At 36.4% G+C, this 22,770-nt stretch overlaps 1 protein-coding gene across 2 annotated transcripts in view; it reads right to left on the reverse strand.

Annotated features, from left to right (window-relative positions):
- The window catches only part of LOC101899904 (T-box protein H15-like), a 28,716-nt gene extending 18,687 nt beyond the window's left edge, over positions 1–10,029 (reverse strand). Inside the window, exon 1 of one of the 2 annotated variants that reach the window (XM_011298273.3) lies at positions 8,604–10,029. In XM_011298273.3, the coding sequence (XP_011296575.2) occupies positions 8,604–8,967 (364 nt within the window). In that variant the 5' untranslated portion in view covers positions 8,968–10,029. The remainder of the gene's footprint in view (positions 1–8,603) is intronic. The other variant, XM_005177538.4, reaches the window with a different exon arrangement.
- Positions 10,030–22,770: the final 12,741 nt, after the last annotated feature.

The raw sequence follows: 22,770 nt of genomic DNA on the forward strand, positions 1-22,770 counted from the left end.
CATTCTGCTCCTAATTCCCCTACAAAAATGTAAAATATATTTTATTTTTGAAATTGGTGAAAGAACTTTGGGAAGGTCGATTTCTGATACATTCCAGGTCACCCGCTAAAAATTGGACCTTTCTGGGCTGTAGGAACTATCCTCATCAGATTTGTTGGTAATTTCAATACGCGAGCAACTACAAAATCAGTAAAAATACAGTTTTTGGTCCATTTCATTCCATAAATATTTTGCGAACATCTCCCGAAACTGTAGGCTTCAATTTTGTCGGTTGCACTGACTACCTACATGATATCGTGAGGATTGGACCATATTTGCGATCGATACAGTGATTACAAACTTAACATGGGCTGACGGATGGACGGACATACATAAATAGGTCAGCTCGACGAGAAAGTTTATCGATCCTCTTATTTTGTCGAGCTGAGTCCTCCGTCTGTCCATTTTAATTAGTAATCACACTACAGGTCGAAAAAAGCTCCGATGTGAAATTGGAGAGAAACTGAAATATTTCCTGAATTTGCAATATAGACTCCATCAAGTCCCTTCCCCACAAAGGGCCAAAATTTTGGACGGACGGACATCGCTAGATCGACTCCAAATGTCCTGAAACGGATTTGGTCCAAAGAGACCTAGGGTCTCGTTATTTCGACTAGGCACGTTTTGATATATACCCTCTGGCTACAGAGGCTGAGGGTATAATTAGATACCAATCCTTCAAAATCCATATTTAAAACAATCAAGCTACTGTTTAAAATGGGACACTTACTGTTTCACAATTTTTCAATTTTGTCCAAAGTCCAGAATAGAAGAAAGAAGAAAAAACATTAAGTTCGGCCGTGCCAAACTTTCAATACCCTCCACAATTAGCTCAAAACATCGTGAAAATAGGGCTAAAATTATCAAAATGTCGAATATAGCATTATATAGGCATTATAGGAAAGCGTGAATTTGTATGGACTATGTTCTGCAACCGGAGGTAGAACCCATTCCCAACTACAAATACAAAATGTTAGACAATTTCGTTAGAAAATGTTAATATACCGAATATCCGAAGTTACTGTTATATGGGTGCTATAGTAAGACGTGGACATATATGGGCAATGTTCTGCCACCTGAGGAAGAACCCTTTGCAAATTCTAAATACCAATTTTGGCACAATCGAGTTGAAAAATTGGCTAAAATTATCAGAATACCGAATAACAGCACCCAATCAACAATACCTAGTTAATTGGATGCTATACGAAAACAATCAAAATTTGTGCGAATTTTCAAAGCTCTACGTCAAATAATGTAGTCCGTATTGTGACTTCAACAGACCGACTGACTGACATTGTTAAATCTACATAAAATGTTATGCTAATCATGGATATATATACTTTATGGAGTCTTCTTCATTCCATGAACAATTCCTCCAATCTCATGGTGGGGGGTATTCAGCTTGTAACACTAGCGGGTATACAGCTGGTAACACTAGTTCCGATTAGATTAAAACTATCCTCATGTTAATTTTAAAACAACTAAAACTAGGTTTAGTGTGATGATGGCTTAAAAGGGTTCACTCTTCACGAACCTAAATTCTAGTCAAATTTGTTAAACAAATCATATATCCTATAACATTGTGGCCAATATTGTCCATTTTCTCGGCTGATTTATTATACAGGATGAGATAAAGAAGCTGCAACCAATTTCAGACTGCTGTCATTTCCAATACACTCGTTCTGTTTAAATTATTCCAGTGACAGCTCATTATATTGTTTACAAGCGTTCAAAAGCATTTTGGTGAGAATTTTCTAGAAAAAAAAGTTATTCGTGATGGAATTCAAGCGCGATAGTGTGATTTCTTTATATTTGGCTGGAAAACCACAAGTGGCTATCGTTAGAGCACTCCAGTATTTAAATGTGAATAAATCTTTTGTGTCTCGTACCATCGCTCGTTACCGTGATACTGGTAGCGTAGCCCGATGTCAAGGAAGTTGACGGAAGAAAACAGCAACTTGATCGAAACCCCCCATTGAAATGCCAAAAAGTGCAAGAACTTACACCGCAACAGAAAGAAAATAGACTCAAAAGAGTTAAAGAGTTGCATCGCTTGGCTGAAAGTGGAGAACTGCCGAATTTGGTTTTCTCCGATGAGAAAACATTTGTTGTCCAGCAGTTTGTAAACAAACAAAATGATCGAGTTACTTGCCAAAGAGGTCAGCTGAAATGTGCACCTTCGGTTGGCCACCAGAACTTAGGCGCCGGCAATGGTGATAGTGTGGGCAGCCATAACAGCCGATGTTCGCTTCGTATTAATCGACCGTGGATCAACATAAATGCCGAATATTATCGCGTAAATATTCTGGAGCGTGTATTAAAGCGCACAATGGCCACCAAAATCTCCGGATATCAATTTGTTGGACTATTGTGTCTGGAGTATTTTGGAAAGTAAGGTTGGCGCTAAAAAATACCAAAGTGTCGTTCACCTCAATGCTATTTCCGAAGTTTTTTGCTTTCATTCAATAAAATTTAAAAAAAATTATAAATGATGGCGTTTGACTTTGTTGCAGTTTTTTATCTCACCCTGTATGGGCCAAATTTTGGACAATACGGGGTAGTTCATAGGTAAAATATAAGATACATAAATAATTTGTATATGGTATAGTTAGTATGGAGGATAAGGTAAGTTTGTCATTCCGTTTGTAACTACCGATATTCGTTTACGATTTATGCACATTTTCTAACCAAATTACTTAATATTTGGTATTTAGATTTCGTAAATGGGTTTACTCTTGTTGCGGAACAATTTCTATAAAGGTTTATGTTTTTCTATATCCCCAATCCTTCCCATATTTTTATGGAATTGCTTGCAATTTAATAACAAAAGTAGGAATGCATATATGGATCTTCTCGCCGAGCTGAGTCGATTTAGCTATGTATGTCCGTCCGTCTATCCGTCTGTCCATGTTAATTTGTAATCACGCAACAGGTCGCAATCCTCAGGAAGTTTAGCCAGGGGGTTGGGTTTCGTTCGAAATAGGAGCTTATTTGTTTTGGAGATGTTTGCAAAATATTTAGGTTGAAATGGGCCAAAACATAAAAATTTCCTGATTGTGCACATGATCTGCATAGGGTTGGAAAAGCCTACCAATTTGGCAATATTTTGCGGGTATAATAGACCATCAATTTTATGTAAAAAATACGAACATTATTTTAATATATCGATAAGGTTTTGATGTATTTCAAATAGGAGGGCAGCCTTTTTTTATATATTTATTATTATTATTATTCCTTTATCATAAATATGTGTAGTCTTTTTGTCTTCAGATTTATGAAGGTCTTTCAAAGGATAATTTTTTTTTCTGGCTTAACCCAATTTTTTTTATTTTTTTGCTAATTAATGTACGAAAATAAAAAAAATAATAATAATAAACAAGTAGGCAAAGGCTATAGTCGTGCGGGCCGACCATGTGATACCCTACAAGACTACCATATGTTAGAAGCCCACTTATGTCCAAATCTATTTTGGAAGATTTCGCTTTTGAAATTATGTCACGGAACACTGTCCAGATATTAACCTTAGCATTTTGACCAGGGACATTTGACCATATTTACGCACTCCTCCGTGTTATTAGTCGGTGTGGTCCACTTTACAGCTAAGTTTAATCCAATGGTCATCAAAAATGCTATACTTCTTCTTCATTGTCTTAAACTGTCCTCTCATGCAAAATTCCGTGTCGATTGGTTTCAATTGTGAGATGAAGAAAATTTTTTTTGTTCTTGGTTCATGTGAACCCTTAAATATTTTGAGATGATCCCCAAATGCAAGAGGCCCCTCCATTCAACCCGCTGTCCTAAATTCTAACTTCATGCGAGATTCAGTGTCCGTTGGTTTTTATTTGTGACCTTCATAACGGCTGCAAGATCAGGAACATTTTTAACAATCTTTTAAAAAAATAGGACTAGCCCTTCTGAGCCTAACTCTACCCTTGTAAGAATTTTCGTGAGGATCGGACGATGATTGGAATCTGTATATAATAACCCCAACCTGTGTTGTAAGGTGAAAAAATATTACAAAATATACACTTCAATATCATAAGTCAAATTGAAAAAATCGCATGCGATAAAAAAATAAAAAATGTCACAAAATACAACAAAATCTATATTAGCATCATTATTGTCATTATTATTTATACTTTTCATTATTTATACTTTTATGCCAAAAGGGCATTCTTAATTGACAAAATTTTTCAAAATCCATCTAGCCAATCTTGAGATATAAGCATTCGAGCTAACATCTCCTTCCATCCCCTTGTATATACACATTGTATATTATATACAAGGGGATGGAAGGGGATGTTAGCTAGAATGCTTATATCTCAAGATTTATTTACTATCGGCATCTATGTATCGGTCAGAATTGACCTTTAAATATTCGCGGTTTAATCGAAAAATTGACTTTTATTTATCACAAATTTTATGGTCTATTTTACCTACTAAATATTACCCGATGACCATCAAAATTGGAAGGCTTCTGTCCAGCCCTAGGCTCTAGCCCCATGCAAACTTCCGCTTCGATTGGTCTATTTCTGCGACTTGTAGAGCAACTTCAAATTCAGGAAAAAAAATACCCTAAATATTATTCGATCATCTCCAAAAGCAATTGGGTTCTATTCTGGCTATAGCCCCACATCCATTCTAAATTTCGTAAAGATCGGGCCATAATTACGACCTGTAGAGTGATTACAAATTAACATGGACGGTCGGACGTACATAGCTAGATCGACTCAGCTCGGCGAGATAGGAAAATCCATATATATTTTCCTATGTGGGAAAGGAATATTTCGAGGTATTACATAATTTTAGGCCCAATCAAACTTATAATACCCCCAAACACATAGTGTTGTAGGGTATAATAAACAGAGTGTATGCGGTTGCCTGCGGAACCAAAATACCTAAATAAGTACCAAGTAAATCAAGTCCACAAAATTCTATTAATTTCGATGAAAATTTGCTGGCAAAGTCAAAATAATTGAGGCGTGTTCAAAAAAAAAAGACAATAATTTCTAATCTTAATATTCGAATTTCAGTTCCTCTGATTTTTGTTTGGGGATTTTTCTTATTTTTTTATTTGCATCCTCTTTTATAGATCTAATAATCGTCATTTAATTTGTTTTCGACAAACATGGCAAAGTTCTGCACTAATAAATTAACGTATTAAAAAAAAATTAAGTAAGTTTGGCTTTTTTAAAACAACAAAATAAGAACTGTATCGCGAAAGGTAAATGCCAACACTGTTCTATCCGAAATTTCAAATCAGGTACCTTTTGTTAGTTTCATAGCGCCCACAAAGAGTTCTGAGGTATTTTATATGGAGCAAAACAAATTAGAATTCGTATGTTATTCTTGCCAAATACCGGATTGAGTTTTCTGACTTTGCTATTTTAAAAATGGGACATCAGACATTGTAAATTCTTATAAATCTAAGTTTGTAACTTTTTGGGTTTTCTTAGTGAGCGCAGAACTTTCAATTCATTTGGTTTGATTTTGGTTTCATTTGTACATCTGGATAGAGAGTGGAAACAATCCCTTCAAAGACGAGACGAACAATAAATTCTATAAATTCCTTCAGCACCATTAAACTAGATCAATCTGTGGCCGAGACTCATATAGAAATTATGTTTGGAGCGAATTAGGAACGAAGCTGTGACCTCACATATATAGTTGATATTAAATTATCATATGAATTGACATAATAAAAAATTATCAATTGAATATTATTTGAAACGGTAACATAAAACTAACACCGAAAATGGGATCATTTGAAGTCAAGGAAAAACTAGTTCAGCATTTTTAAGATTCGTGTGATGAAATGTTCTTATTTGGCAACGTGGTAATCGTTGTTTTGACCGACGCACCGAGGGGTGAAATCACAAAAAACGGAGTTAATTGAAAAATGTATTTTTTTAAATATTACAAAATATTACAAAACGCAACAAGAAAAAGGAAAAAACTTGTTTTTGGGGTCTTGAAGTGCAAAAATTTTTGATATTTTGAAGGTTGATTTAAATTATGTCCATATTTTCGCCATATCCGAAAAGTAGATGGATTTTAAATCGTTAAATATATCGAGAAGGTCTTAAAATATTTCTTTTGTATTTTGGTATGGAATGCCATCTTCAATAGTCAAAAAAAGCGCGTGCAGTTTTTGTTTTATTTAAAAAATGGTATGCTCAGTTACACATCCTTTTTTATAAAAATATATTAATATGGTTTTGGTCTATTTCAGATATGAAAGCTAAGTTGCTAGCCAATTACTTAAATATATTTTAAATATAATTTCTCTCATAAAAATATGCAGTCTCTTTGTCTTCCGCTTTAAGGTTTTCCAAGGAAAAAAGAACTTTTTTCGAATTTATCTCTGTTTTTGTGTATATAACACTATTGGTATCTACAAAGATCTACGTTTAAGGGTGGCTCTATATTGGCAGTATTTGTAGTTTTTACCCATTGAGAAACAAAATACGAAATTATACATCTGTAAAAAAACTCTTTCTAAAACCTTCAAAATACCTTATATTAGAAAGTACCGTTATATTGGGCTTACAAACAATAGTGGACTTATCACACAAAGTTTTGTAGGGAGAGATTCTCAAAATATCTAATAGTAAGAAGTGCAGCTATGTTTGGCTTGGGTTTAAAATTGTAGTCGGAACCTTCAAAATGCCGAAAATTAGGAGTCTATAGCAAATACTGGAGATATCTTAAAACTCTTATTATGATGAGATATACTCAGAACTCTAAATGTCACGTTATAAAAAGATTTGCTTTAAAATTGTGGTCAAAAGATTCAAAATACCGAAAATCAGGAAGCAACGCTATATGGGGGTCATAACGAAACGTGGCCCAATATGCCCCATTTTTAACACTAAACATGCGAGGGTAATATAAATGTCTGGACAAAATTTCAACGCGATAGAATGCTTTCCCGAATTAAACTCCGTTTTTGAGGATCTCACCCCACTGTGCGACGTAGCCATAGAGGCGGTGCATGGAGCCCGGGCCACTTCTCAAATGGTCATTTTTTATAATTTTAAAATAGTTTGTGTTCGGAAATTGGATTACAAATTATTAAAAAAACTAACAGGAATACCTTCTATTATGAACGATTCAGTTGAAAGTACCTCCGAATATAGGGTATGACATTTTTCAAGAGAATTGTTTCAAATGTGGTATTTGAAACTCGTTTAGGTTTTTCCTCCTGTGGTACATCCAAATTTGTGTGTGTGTGTGGCGAAAAACGTCGATCGTGTATGTCGAATTTTAGGTAACGCTGTTGGGCTGAATTGTCAAAATATGGAAATTTATTGTGAGGATATTTTATGCCTTGCCTGTTTAAATCAAACCTCTGATCTAAATTATAAGAAATCGAATGAAATAACAATCTTTGTGGGAGAATTTACATTGACAGGATATTCTTTCAACGAACAAACACATATACTATTCTAAAATGAATATTCAACAACTGACTATTTCTATTATCAATTCTCGAAATAATGGCAGAGAAATATTGTGCCCAATTGTTGTTCACACACAGCTTTGTAGTTTAAAAGCTGTGAATATTGTTGTGTCATCAAGATTACAAATATGTATTACCTATTTTGTTGGAATTCATAGTAGAGTTACATATTTAGTAACGTCTATTAAACCATTAAAAAATGACCAGTAAAAAACTATACGGCAGTACCGTTTCTGTCACAATTACTCACAACAACACGTTGCTAACAATTTAATCTATTCTTCTTTTCAAAGGTCACAACATAATTATGAAATTTTCAGGTTAATAATTCGCAATTGTAGCTCGTGTTTTCAGAAACTTCATATAGGTGTGTCAAAATTCCCTATATCTGAGCGATCATTTGCGCGATGAATGACAAAAGGATTCAGATGTTCAGACCGTAGTACACAACACATTTGATGGAGGTGCATTTTGAATATTTTGTAATAATAATGCGATTATATACGCATAGTTTGGTTCAAAGTGCAGTTAGCATCGAATGCCTTGTAATCAAAAGAAATTCAAGAAAATTCAGGGGAATATAGGCTCATTTGAAACTCACGAAAACGCTGAATGAAGAATAGTGGTAAACATTTATTTTATTACGTAAACTAAGTAAGTGTTTTAGTGGATTTACCATCAGAAGCCAACAAACTGACGTACGAACCGTCTTTGATACGCTGTTTACGCACAATTTACGCAAAGAATCGCATCATATTTACACTTTGTGCGCTCTTTGTCCGAAACTAGGACGAATGTCTACGAGCTACTCTATGGAAAGTCCTTTAAGAGAAATGAAAGAGATTCCTGCCGGTAATGGCAATAACAATATACACAGAACACACATACACGCATACACACACATCCACATACACAAACGTACGTGCGTATACGCACAATGTCACATTCGGAAATAATAATAAGCCTCTTTAGTCGAGAAACGAAAGGATATTCAGATTGGCGTGAAGACGTCCCAATGCCCATTTCTGTGGCATTACGTGTGTTTGAATGTGTTTGCCTTTATTTGTTGTAAGAACGATTAAGTACACATCACATTACTCACTCAAACTCCTCTCCGATGGTTCGCGGCTCGAGGCATTTCCGCCTCTCGCCATTATCGCTGCTATTGAGAAATCCGTGGCGCCGCCGATGCAAGAACTGGTGGTCGTTCTCGTTGTGTTGGTTAAATTGAGGACTAAAGGACGATTGCTTCTGCTGCCAGTCCTGTTGTTGAGGATGGTGGCAATCTGTCTGGAGTTGGTTATTGTTTTGGGGCTTTCACGTGTCAGTGGGTTTGGGGCAATTTTTGAACAGTTATTACAATTTTCGATTTCGACAAATTTCGATTGACTTGGCTGAAATTGGCTATGTTGTTGTGTCTCATCCGTTTGCAATTCCTGTTTGATACTCATGTGGCTAAAAAGCATTTTCAGAAATCTTGGCTAAACGCTGAATGGGAACACTTTTTTCTCACACGTGCTACTGTTTCTCATTGCACTCGATTGGAATCGTTTCGCACTTGAAAATATTTACGCAATTCGAACCACGAGAGGCTGTGGTACGGCACGGGCTTTTTAAATCGATCGCGTTTTTGGGGATTTCTATTCTTCCGTTATTGTTGCGACAACCGTTCCATTGTCTGGCTGACCAATGAATGAAGATGCTAAGCGACGGCAGTTATCAGAATGTCAGGTGGCGGCGCCCCTATGTGAACGCGTAAAGTTGCCAAGTTTGTTGTTTGTTTGTTTGTTATTTGCTTCGTAATTCGTACCCAATCAGTTGTTTGTGCATTCCGTTGTTTTAGTTGGGGCACCCGAGTGGGGTACTGTTGTTGTGTTGTTTGCGACTGTGGTTGGGGGAGGCTAGCTTCGTTTTGTAATGGAATGCGCATCGGTCTAAAGTTACGCATGGAAGTCTAGCAGAGGGAGCTACACCACCGACGTGTAATGGTCAGCTAAACAGCTGATCTTTGTGACTGAGAGCTTTTTGCTTTTCACTGATGTGTTGTCGCTGTAGTGAAATGTGAAGAGTGTCGTTGGCATGTGTATGTGTGCAAGTCGACAATTGCCTACACGACAATCGCACTCATTGCTTTGGCGAAAAGAAATCCGTCTTTTCAACACTTCATCATCGACCTACTACAACAACAGAAACACGAAAATCAAGCGGCGAAGAAATGCGTCGAGAAAAGCAGCAAAACAGCGAAAATTTTCTCAGTGGCAGAGTAGGGAAAAACTCAAAAACGACATTTAACCTCAACGGGTTGGGGACACGGAATGGGGTAAAAAGCGGGACTCGTATTTTCGTTGTGCTCAAGAGCACCTTCAACTATTTTAGCACTATGAAAATTGTGTTTTGCGGCTTGTTTCTTTTCTTTCTTTTATGCCTTCAGTTATTCACACAGGTACGAAAAACAAATCCGTTTATTTGTTCTTCAACGTTTTTAACAGCCGCATACGGAACCAAACTGATGGCAAAGGCACCTCAAAACATCGTTTGAAAGTTTAATTCCATCGCTTCTTGGGTGAGCAGTATTAGCAGCTACGCTCTGTGAGCTGCAGTGGCAAGTAAAGTAAAACAGGTCGGAATACATATGTACATGAAGGAACGCTGGCAAGGGCACGCTACAAACCTCCATGACAACCCAAGAAAGTTAAAGAGAGCGCTTCGGTAGAGAGCCCGGCATGTGGGAGACTTACATTCAGTCAAATCGTGCCTCCAAGCATCCATCAATGCCCATTCACAATTCATAACCATCGTTCGACCGTCCGTCCACTTGAGCGCTCTTTTCATTCAACAAAGTCGAATATTGTTTTGAAGGCGTCGTCAAACAGTCCAATGGAACGATGATGATTTATAAGGCCATGGAGTTTGTGTGTGTGTGTGTGTGCGTGAATAACAAGATGCCTTAGATTAAAAGGTGGCATTGTTAGCGAATGATAAACGTTTCGTGCACAATCAACCGCACAAGCCCAGCCAACAGGCACAATGAGCGGTCCATGGCAGAGCTACACCAACAACAAACGCGATATGAGAAATATGGGCATTGAAAGGCAACCGCAATGAAATTACCAAAATCATCGTTTTGCGACACACCACATCCACTTTTTAATTTCACTCTTTTCCACTTCCCTCTCATTCTTTTGATATGGAATCGAGTTTGTCCTTCGTGTGTGGGAAAGAGATATCTGTATGACTTCGGAAAATGATTAGCTCTCTCAACAACATCTCTCTGCAATCTCTCACTCAAATAAACACTCATTGAGTTGGACTTGTTCCCAAATCTAATCGGAAATGCATTTTAAAAATGTCTGCTCTTGAATATGTTTTTCTCTGTCACTCTTTCGAGCCCAGAGGAGAATGAGTTGCTCAGTTCCACCTTCGAATTGGAAACGAACTGTTTTGCTTCATAAATTCGTCATTTTGTTTTTGCGTTGACAGCTGTGTCGTTTTCTGTTAATGTGTGTAGGTAGTGTGTGTGCGTCGGTCTTTCAAATATCTGTATGTTTCATTCCACTGCGTTCCTCTTGTGTAGATAAGAATTCACCACGCTCCGTTCTCAATTTGGAAATTGATGGATGTTTTTGTTATTTAAGGACTACGCATAATGACATTTTATTTACAATTAAGTGTGTTAATACATTTTATTTTTAATTATTATTAGCTTCATTCGGAGTTGTTGTTTCGTGTCTACCAAAATATACAGCAACTTACAATAGGTTGGATTTGTTGCTGTTTCATAGGGTTTGGTCGGACGTTCTTAATATTACTTAGCTACAATAATTTCGATTTTTATTCGATGTCTATAGAGAGTGTAGTATATGGTATGCATGGAATGAACATTTTCAGTCGATCAAAGAGACGTAACCACTGTGTTAATCTAAAGTGTGAGCCTTTTTTCCCCATCTTGCATTTCAGAAGCCAATGATCTAGATCAATGCAATACCAATAATAAAATCCTGCTAAAAATTTTGAAGGAGTATACAATGCACAAACGTCGATAAATAGGCCAAAGTATTAAAAAATTAAAAATCAAAAAAGAATTGCAGGATGTGCTGTTGCAGATGATTCAGATGACGATTCTCTGGAACTTTGTGCAAAAATAAAAAAAATGTTCTATTCTCGTCATCATCTTTATGTCGTTTATGTCGATTCAGTGAGTATCATATTTCCCGCATACCTACATCTATAGATTTGGTTCTGTTTCATTTACTGCTTTAAAACGTCCATTGCAAAAGAAAGTATTTGTTTGGTTTGTTTTTAGAGCAAAATCTCCTTACCCAAATAATATATTATTCTTGATTGAGCTCACGTTTAGTTAATATCGTTTAATTTAAAATTTTCTGCCGAACTACTGAAATCAGAATGAAAATACAGTTTAGTAGATATTTCAAAATATTGAGCAAAAATAAGAAAACTCAATAATTAAAAATACAATAATGTACAAAGGACAATACTGGCATGTTCTATCTTTCTCCTATATTTTGTAAAGTTTTAGTAAAATCTGAAAAAATAAATCCGAGTTCTATGTTGTGAGGTCCCAAACATAAAATACAACATTTTCAACACGAATAGTCACTCTCTTGCTTCTAGAAGATGCCACTAAAAATCCGAACGAACGTAAGGTTAGAACCAAAAACCATCAAATGTTGTCCTTGTTTCACTCTTTAGACGGCAGTTTAAAAATCACCTGGAGTTTTTTATAAGCCATTATTGCAGAAGTGTGTCAAAGCATATGACCATGACATAGAACTGTCCAGTTTGAAGTCAGTTGACAATGCCTCTGATTGTCATAATGACATTGACTAAATTATGCACGTCTGTTTTATTGCATTTTGCTGACTTACCATGAGGCAGGTAGTCGACGACGTACACCCAACCTTTTGCTGCTAATAAACGAAAAGTCCTTGATGAAGCAGCGGGTAAGTCTGTTACCGACATGTTTACATCACGCCAGAAGTGTGTCACATTTCCTGTTTCCAAACAATGTCCCTAAACAATTAAAAATATTGATCTCACTACAAATATTTGGCATTGAAAGTTGAAATCAAAAGACAGAAAACACGTTAGCTGCAGTCAGGGTCAGATTCCCCAGATTGAAGCGTCCCTTGGTTTGTTACTCTAATCTAAAATTTGTACAAAATCGAATGATTAAGTCGTTCGATTTGACTTTGAAAAAAAAAACATATCTGCTCAACATTTTTAAATGCATTTTTGATAAATTGTTATTGTAAAAATATATGTTCTTTGCCAATGCTGTATACAACTAAATACTCCATGAAAAGGTTTAGGAAAAAATAAACATTGTGCAAATATTCACGGTGTCCACCTTGAACGAAATCTGACATTTTGAACATAGAAAACTTGAGTTATAAGAATTCTTGCTCCTTCGAAATGCCGAAAACTAAATATCAAAAGGTGTGAATACAAAATACGCTTTTTGTACTGGCTTGATTATCGGCTGGCTTCTTCGTAAGGGAAAAATTAAGTTTACTGTTGAATTAGTTCGATTTTGGCCCTACGCTCGTTTGATGACTCATGCCAGTCAAAAAAGCTTTTTATGTACTTGCACCTTAATATCTTACCATGCTTTACAGAACTTTGTAGTACTCAATTATGGAAATCTACATCTAAGGCTATGAAGTCCCATACATTTGCTCCCAAAGTCTAATGGTCGATTTTGTAAACTCTAATAAGTAGCGTATCGTAAAAAATATACATATGCGATTTTTCCTACAAATATACTGATCTTGACGGATTTTAGTGCATAATGGTGAAAATTGTGAGCGCATAAAATATTTATGAACTTTGGACACTTAATTTATACACGCCCTATGTAGATTTTAAAAGATTTTTATATTTTCTAACAAATCCAAGCTATTTAACAAAAGAAATTCTTAAATCATTTGCTTCACCAGATATCTTTATTTTCTAGCAATTCAAAGTTTTTTTTCAAAGTAACAGTATTAACATTTCACACTTTTTATACCCTCCACCATAGCATGGAGGGTATATTAGCTTTGTCTTTCTATTCATAATAGACCATACGAAGTATATATTTTCTGGATTAGCGTAAAAATCCAAGACCGTCTGGTGATGTCCATCTGTCTGTCTGTTGTAACCACGCTATCTTAAATAATAAATGCATATGTATAAATGCATAGTTTACCAGTAGGCAGGTTAAGTTCGTAAATGGACCATGTCGGTCCACATCTTCGTATAGCCTCCAAATAACGGCACCTCCCGATAGTAGGTATTTTGATGATTTCAACAACATAATTCACCGGATTCGTTTAAAATTTCGTAATGGAATATCTTAATGGGTACTAAAACCTATGGCGAAAAATTACGCATGCAGGTCCACGTCTTCGTATAGCTCCCATATGACGGTACCTGCCGATATTGGGTATTTTCATGATTTTAGCGACATTATTTACCGGAATTATTTCAAATTTCGTATTTGGAATTCGTACAGACTTGACAAAAAATTTCGTGTGCACATCTTTAGCCCCCCATATAAGTGGTAGTTCCAAATGGTGTAGGGTATTAAAAGTTCGGGTTTTTTCTGCGATGTCTGGGCTCTGCAAACATTTCTATTTTTTATTTTAATAAAATAATCGCCTAATCTATAACTTAATATTGCAAATACCTCAATTCCAAATGTTATTGTTTATTCAGAACAGGGTCGGTAATTTTCAGTTTATACTGATATATGTTTGCAAAACAATAACCAGGGCGCAAGGGAGGACCAAAGGCTTAAATACTGGGCACTGAAGTAGAATTCGTTGCTAATCATTTCCTGAGGAACAGGAAAATTTTGTTAATACTGTGTTCAAAAAACAAACAATTATTTATGAAAGTTGGAGACAAAACTTTGTGATGTCGCATAAATAATAAACTCATAACGAAGAACTCGTACAAGTTATCTGTCGGTAGAACAATACTTTTCCATGGTAGGAACTGACAATTAAATATTAAATAAGAGTTTGAAACGAACAATCCTTTTGATTTATATAAAGTTGGCGGTGAGGCAATCGTGTTCCCCAAAATTCGAATCTCCAAGGAATAACAAACAAAATGAATACTTTGCCAAGCTAGAAATACACGTATGTAAATAAATACTCCTATATGTATATGAACATACATACACACGTATATGTACGTATCACCGGCAACACATGTGCAGCATTGTTGTGTACAGGGCACAAACAACAGCAATTTGAAATTTACAAAAATACGCACATAACAATAAATTTGATAACAAATAGTGAAAAAACGAAACATATTTTCAAAACAAAAAAAAAACGGTACCAATAATGGAAAACAACTAAGGCACGATAGTTGAATTTGTTTGTGCGGCATTGGCTTAGAAACAGACACATACACAGATGTCAGCGAACACAAATTGCAGCGTTTTTTATTGTAAAACACCGCTACAGCAGAAGGTATTTTTAATCCTGTCAAACCGTGGAATAGGGAAAAACTAAAACTGAAATGCATCATGCGGTGGATGTCGTGTCATAGAAGAACGATAGACAAATCCTTTTTGTCCTAAATTGACGTTATGCGAAACATTTGACAGCGAATACCTACGTACTCATCTGTCGAATGCTTATGAGATACGACTTGTTATTGTTACTCGATATTTAAATTCCTCGGTGTTCAGGGGCGGGGTGAGGGAGCAGAACATTATATTGTTGGCCATTAGAAACACATGTGTGTCTTCAATGATGCGATTTTGTAGATATCCCTGTGTAATAGTTTTGGCATATTGCGGCTAGGTCTGAGGCAACTAAGTTGAGCGCTTTAAAGTCGTTTCTATATAAATCCAGACCAACCTGTGTTGCTACAAACCACATTTTAAGGGAATGCCAATTAAATACTCCAGAGTGATTATATACATCTGAGAAATGTTTCAACGATATAAAAATGTGAAAATACACACATTCGTAGACGAACAACATAAATAGAATTGCATGGGTTTATCAAAATGCGAAATTAACCACAACTTAGCTTCGGCCACCATAGTTTTCTGAAATATACTTTAAAAACATTTCGTTCGAATGCTCTGTTTCTAAAAGATTCTCTTAATATCAGCTTAAAGAGACAACTAACGTTTTTTCACACATTCACACATTCGTCTAACAGGCTAACAGGCTAACGGGCTATCATATTCTGAATATTATTTTTCCCATCCAAATATTGTCGATACAAATGTTCATATTTGTACATAATCGCTCTGTTCCAGAAACTGCCAGAATCTACTAGTTTTGTACTTTTTTCTTGTTGTTTCAATATCATAAAGGGAAAATGGTATCTGGTAAATGGTATCTTAATGAAGAAGTTAACACTAACCATTTTACACAACGATTGCATATTTTATTGCATAGCTATTTGAAATAAATAATTCAAAATTGTAACATAAAATTATATATTGTAAATTGTCGTTACTATATTGCTAATTCTTACCGTTAGAACTAATCCTTTGGCTTTGGAGGCTTAAGTATTATTGGAAGGAAGAAATAGATAATTAGATACATAACTAAATAAATAAATCAATAATTGAACTAATAATTAAATAAATTATTCCTACCGAGAATCTCAGATAGCCATGATGCAATAGCCTCGTCTTTTTTTTTTTTGGTTCAAACACCCCTAAAATTGTACAAAAAATGTCATACCCAAATTAAATAAACAACTTAAACCAACCAAAACAGGCTCCCATATTTCAATAACGTGCATTTAAAAAAAAAAAAAAAAAATAAAACAAACAGAAGCGAAACAATAAAAAACTTCTGGAACCTCATTTACATACAATCACATAAACTGTCAATGCGACATAACAAATTTATTACAATGCCATTGTAAACTTCTCACTCCCCTCATATTAATTTCAACCACAATCAATGCCATCAAACCGAACACCCCTTACCACCCCAGCCATTAATAAATGCAGACATTTCACACGGACACACCGACAGATAGCTACACAGCAAGTCGCACATACTAGTACTGAGTACCATCAACATACCTAAGTACATACACAGGCACATATTTACATACAAACGTCATCCGAAGGGAAGTGACAACAACAAGACAGCATTCATGTTGGTCCAAAACAAATAAAACATACACACATACACAAATACAAATTTATACATACATACATACATACATAATGTGGAGATATCCTTGTCAGTGCCGTTGTTGCTTTATTACTCAAACAATATTTTTCCAATTTTCTGATATTTTTCCCAAATTCAATTAAATTAAACGATGAAAATACAAAAAAGCCATACACATCCTGCGATCACACGCACACACAGTGGAACGAACAACAGCTTGGAAAAAGCCCAATGAGAAATACAAAAACGAGAAGTGTCTCAATTGACGAGAAAACAAATACAATTACAACATAATGATTAAGGCGTGTGCACAACCACAAACATTAATATCACCACCAGCGTCATTTCCTTTGCCCTTGCCGTTGCCGTTGCCGCCACCACAAGCCCACGACACCAGCGCACCAACGTTGCCATTGCCAAGGCAGACTAGAGCGTGGTTGCAGACAGTGGCATTCAACCACTATCGTCACAACGAAGGCGGGAAAACCACCATCCTTGTTGCTGCTAGGGCTTTCTCATTCCAAGTTCCCTGTGTGTGTGTGTGTGTGCGTACTTTACGCACACTGACAAACAAAAGCCAACACTTACGACTTATGCAAATACTTCTTCCATGCCAAGACTGATATTTAAAGTACTGTTGTTGTTATTGTTCTCATTTTTATGTATTATTGTCGCTGTATGGTAAATGTTGCACAAAGGAATTATACACCGAGAACAAGGACCGGGAACATGGACAAATTGTTGGTTGGTAAGGCGGTAAAGCACTCAACGTTGTCACAATGGCGTGTGAAAGGAAACCAATTAAAAAGGAAACGAAATGAATAGCTTTGCAGTAACGCACACACACAAACACACACACACACACACACACACTGTGGACAATTCTTGTTGTACCCATGGACGCGAAAATGTATGATGGAGGTTTGGGATGTCATTTCATCAAGAGTATTTTAGCATTTAGTCGACGAACGGCGATTTCGCATTTGGGGAGTGCAAATACCTTGGGGTGTATCGAAAATGTTAGGTCAATACGAGTAATTATAATTATCTAGTTCCAATTAAATAACTTTAAAATTTGTATTGAAACTACAAAAATTATGTCGAGTATTGTAATCGATAGTGTTTGCCATACTTGGCTACGGGCTTGCTAGTTTTATCCATAGGTTATTAAGTTCAAGTTTTTAATTGGAATCGGGGAAACATTCACTGACTCGCCAGGCGACAACGGGCAATACAACCTATTTTATTTATGCAGAACAAAATATCACGACCAATCAATCATTCACTTCCAAACCTAAACAAAGTGAAAATTTCAAAAGGATTTAAAAGGATACAATCTTATAATCTGTTTGTTATAGCAATATATATTTAGACAACTCAGAACTCAAATATGGCATTATCTGTTCCTACAATTCGCTAGAGAGAGGGATTCTAATTCTACTGAATAGACTTAGAATCGAAGACTATTGTTGAACCAGACGGACAACAATATAAATTTGCAAACTACAACAACACAACAAGTATTCTGACGATACTTACGTTTGTTGTCTGTAAACAAAACCACGAAAATTAACTTTTCACCTCAAAATTTTGACGCTGGCGGTCAATTTATTTGAAAATAAATAATTATTTTGATTAATCTGGCGATCGACACTTTATTTTTCAACTTCAAGAAGAAGAGTGGTTCTCTTTCGGTGGTAGTGATGGGAACTTGTCGGTCGTTATTCATCGATGTTAATGAGGTCCATGTCGATGTCATCATCGATGGGGTTGGGAAGATTTCCAACACAGAGTGAATTTGACAAATTTCTCTTCTACCATTAAAACAACTATATACCTTGAAGACAGCACACTCCAATAAAGGTAAAGCATTTGTAAATATTACTTATTATTCTGTTAAGTAACATATTTATTATATACCTCGAGACTTCAATGCTTATGCTTAGAAGAAGAAGATTCTAATTTTAAAAAAGGATCTAATTTTAAAAAGGTTAACAAAATAAAACTCTTTTTTATTAATGACTAGCTGGCCCAGTCCGTGTTGCCGGCCCGTATAATGCCTGTTTTAAAGCATAATAGAACACAGATCTCAATTATGTAAGCGGCGCATTTTTTATTATAAGTAAAATAACTCCATAGCAATTTCTAAATAGAAATAAACATTAATGGCAAAAATTATAATAGATAATCACCCACCGTCGGTTTTAGATATTTTGAATAGGCTGATCTTATTTTTCAGCAATAGGCTTTAATTGAGTGTTAAAACCCTATATGATATACAACATCAATAATAGTTCCATGTAGAAACTCAGCTCAATTTTTGGTATTGTAAAGGGATTTGTATTTACAACGTTTAGAATACCGTGTTGTGTGGTATTTAGTTTTGTCCACCTCATAATTAGGGGCAGAATAATTTTAGAATTATTTGTGCATAGGAGACCCCATAAAGTTCATATTTTTCATCATAGTATAATTCAATGACGATCAAAGAAATTAATATTCGTAATTTTCTTCATGTTTCATCCGCAATTTCCGACTGAATGAGTCCCAGTTTTACATTTCGGAGTTTATGTCATATAGACTTCACTTTCAGTATTCACCATTCGCAGTATTGTCATTTGTAGTAGTTTTCAAACAGTTCGTATTTGTTTATGTCATTCAACTGCTGGACATTCATTTTGAAATCAAAGCCTTTTGCTAGGCAACGTTTTTGTGTTTCGCCATGTGACTTGGTGACTTACGGCATCATCTTATAACATTAAAACCGGCCTTACCGAGACGCTGTCATACTGTGTATCTTTTCTTCATTCCCATGCAAAATTAACTGGTAATCCAATTTTATGCTCTCATTCCCTGTGACAGTATAGAACTTAAATCAGGCACGTAATACATATGGCCATACGAGTACGTATCTGACACCTTCGGGCACTGGCGGGTATACAAATACTTACTTAGCCCGTCATCGTATGTTCAACAGCGTTCATCGCTTTACAGGGAATAGCACACAGGGAAACGAGAAGATGTGGGCAGTAACCTGCACTTGCTTAATTTGATTTCATTACCGCGCCCACCGGAGAAATCGCAACAAAGCGCATTTGGTCGGCACGGTAGATATTTAGGAAGAAGCCGTGCGAACAGATCAGCACAAATGGGCAACTGTAAGACCAGAATGCAGTTGTAGTGGCCCGGGCATAGGAATGGCGATGGCATTAACAAACCACAAAAGGAGGAGTTGTTTGCGATTATTTCCCTTTTTAATCTTTAGCGTCAAGCCACGTTTCTCACTCCCCTCTCTGCAAGAGAGACACGTAATGTTCGGGCAAAAATTAATCGAATCCAGATTGTTAAGATCTTTGAGTTTCTGCCAACTGATCTATAAACATATTCGAAGATGTGTTCGTGAATGAGCCTGCAAATGCTGGCTGAGTTATTTTTCAACATTTAGGTTAACGCCTTCTACTGCCGATCGGCCACGACCAGACGGCAGCCTCAACACTCTCCACTCCGACTGAGAGCGCGTTAAAATTGCTAAAGCGTTGAAAACATTTAAGGCGGCATTGTTTTTTGTTTTAGGTTGCAGTGTTTTTTTTTTGCAACGACGCGATGCAAAAGCTTTAATAGCCCATCTCTTGAACAGTGTGTGTGTAAATAAGGTGGTAGAGGCGGCTGATCTCTGAAGAACAATCTTCTTCAGATGAATATGCCGCATGCCCTTGGATGCAAACGACACACACACCCACACACATATCATTGTTCTATTGTTGCGGATGACGTCGATCGCACGATGAGAACTGAGCGATGAAGATGCTGATCGGTCTGACACTCCCCTCATTAAAGCAATACTTTTCAAGCGCAACCAAAGCTGCTGCTTGCTACCAGGTGTTTTTTTTTTTTTTAATTTCTCCTCGTTGGTTTTGGCGACAACTCGTCTGCCTGTAAAGAAGAAGAAATTACTTTGAAAAGCGACTATATATTCGGTCTGTTTCTGTATGGTTATGCGAGGGTTAATGCGAAGGAGAAACACAAACACTTTTTTTTGTTTTAAATCAATCAATTGAAATACACAAAACAAATACTGTTCCTTTGCCTATAGCTCTACACCAACTCAAAAAACGGTCGGACACACATTGAATTGTGATTACCGGTAATATATGTTGTGGGTCTGGGACCAAAATTCAGCGACGTTACAAGCTCCTTAACCACAGAGTGGTATGGAATATAATTGAAACCAATATTTGTTCGGACAAGAAGTATACCTTTGAAATAGAGTTTCAAATTTCTCAATGATAATGTTGCCTGAACCGTTATGTTTTTTAGCCGACCACAACTAAATTGTCAACATATTTCAGATTCTATGTTTTTCTTTTTAAATCCCAGAATTCGGTGTATCATCAAGAATGTCTATTTGTCTAGCACTTCACGCTTGCCTCTCGCTTTCAGCACAACCACAGACAAACAGCAGACATAAAAACCTTTCCCTCTCGCATTCAGAACCAAGACATGTTTGAGCGGAGATTTTTGTTTTTTTGATAAAGTCATGTCGAACGAAAATGTTTTGAGTTGAACCACCTTGCAGGACACTTGTCTGTGGAAACATCGACTTGTTCCCTCGCAGTCTGCCATTGTTCGAAAGACAAGGACAATATGTCCTTTTGTTGGTGAGCAACTCTCACTCTCTTCTGGGAGTCCTGGTTTTGTAGAAATTAGATACAAATCGCATTAATCATTCGATTCGTTGATGGCCGAACAATGGCGAACAGCCCGAAAATTCAATGTAATTGAGAATGATTTCCCGAAAAGAATGAATCGGGAAAGGTGTGATTATTCCGGAGGAGATGTGAGTTGTGACACTTCTTACCTCTATCAAAACAAACAATGAGCGGCGAACAAATAACCTGTTTGCTTTCGTTATTAAAAGATGGCCATAAATAAAGATTTTATTGGGGTTTTATTCACGTTGTCGTTAACTTTTGGTTTTCGACAATTACACTATGTCCCGCCAATCTTGCCTACGACATAGGATGAGAAATTCACCTATTCCTAACGAAATTTAGTCGGAATTTGGACACCATGCCTAATGGAGGGCCCTAACTGTTTGTATTGTTAGCTACCTCGTATCAGTTGTGTCAAATGATTATTAATTCGAAATGAAGTCTTTTGTTGCTGTGCTGAGTTAGTGGGCATCGCCCACACTAAAATGCAGATACCATGGTTCACATTATCGAAAGTGTGGTCCTATCCGTTAATAATTTGTCTTGCTATCAATGGGTGATCCTGGGGGGGGGGGGGGGGGAAGTAATAACAGAAATATGAACGGTATACAGTGTTGTCACCCCGACCGTTTCGTAAACTAAACACTTTGCAGGAAATGTAGCATGCAAAATAGTTGAAACCGATAGTATTATTCACAACATCAAGGATTTTGTTGCAACAAATATCTTATGTTGCATTGTGGAAGTTTGATTGATCCGTGCTTGTGCCAACTTCGAATGAAAGACGACGTCAATACCATGGTTCATGAGTCACAGCTATTTAAAAAGAAAAAAAAAAAACAACACATCTATTTTGAAAAGATTTCTGTGCGTAACTGACTGATTCAATGTCCAGGAGAAACCGTTGAACCCTTAAATGTTGAAATTTGACATGTGGGTCAATGTTGGATTGTAGTGGTGAGATACGGCTGGTGTTTTGTAAATTCGTACTGTAACTCTACTAATGGCACGAAAAATTAAATCCATTGTTATATGTTTTTGAATATATGTTTATACCCTACAAGACTATGTGTTGGGGTATAATAAGTTTGAATGGGCCAAAAATTATGTAACACCTCGAAATATTTGTTTCCCACATAGGAAAGTAACATGGATCTTCCTATCTCGCCGAGATGAGTCGATCTAGCTATGTTTGCCCGTCCGTCTGCCCATGTTAATTTATAATCACTGTACAGGTCGCAATTATGGCCCAATCTTCACGAAATTTAGAATGGAGGTGAGGCTTGGCCAGAATAGAACAACCTTATGCTTTTGGAGATGATCGCATAATATTAAGGGTTTGAACTGGACCAAACACTGAAAAATTTCCTGATTTGCAGTCGCAATTATAGAC

The sequence above is a fragment of the Musca domestica genome, unplaced genomic scaffold (assembly GCF_030504385.1).
Source record: "Musca domestica strain aabys unplaced genomic scaffold, Musca_domestica.polishedcontigs.V.1.1 57, whole genome shotgun sequence".
In the NCBI taxonomy this organism is placed as follows: Eukaryota; Metazoa; Arthropoda; class Insecta; order Diptera; family Muscidae; genus Musca; species Musca domestica.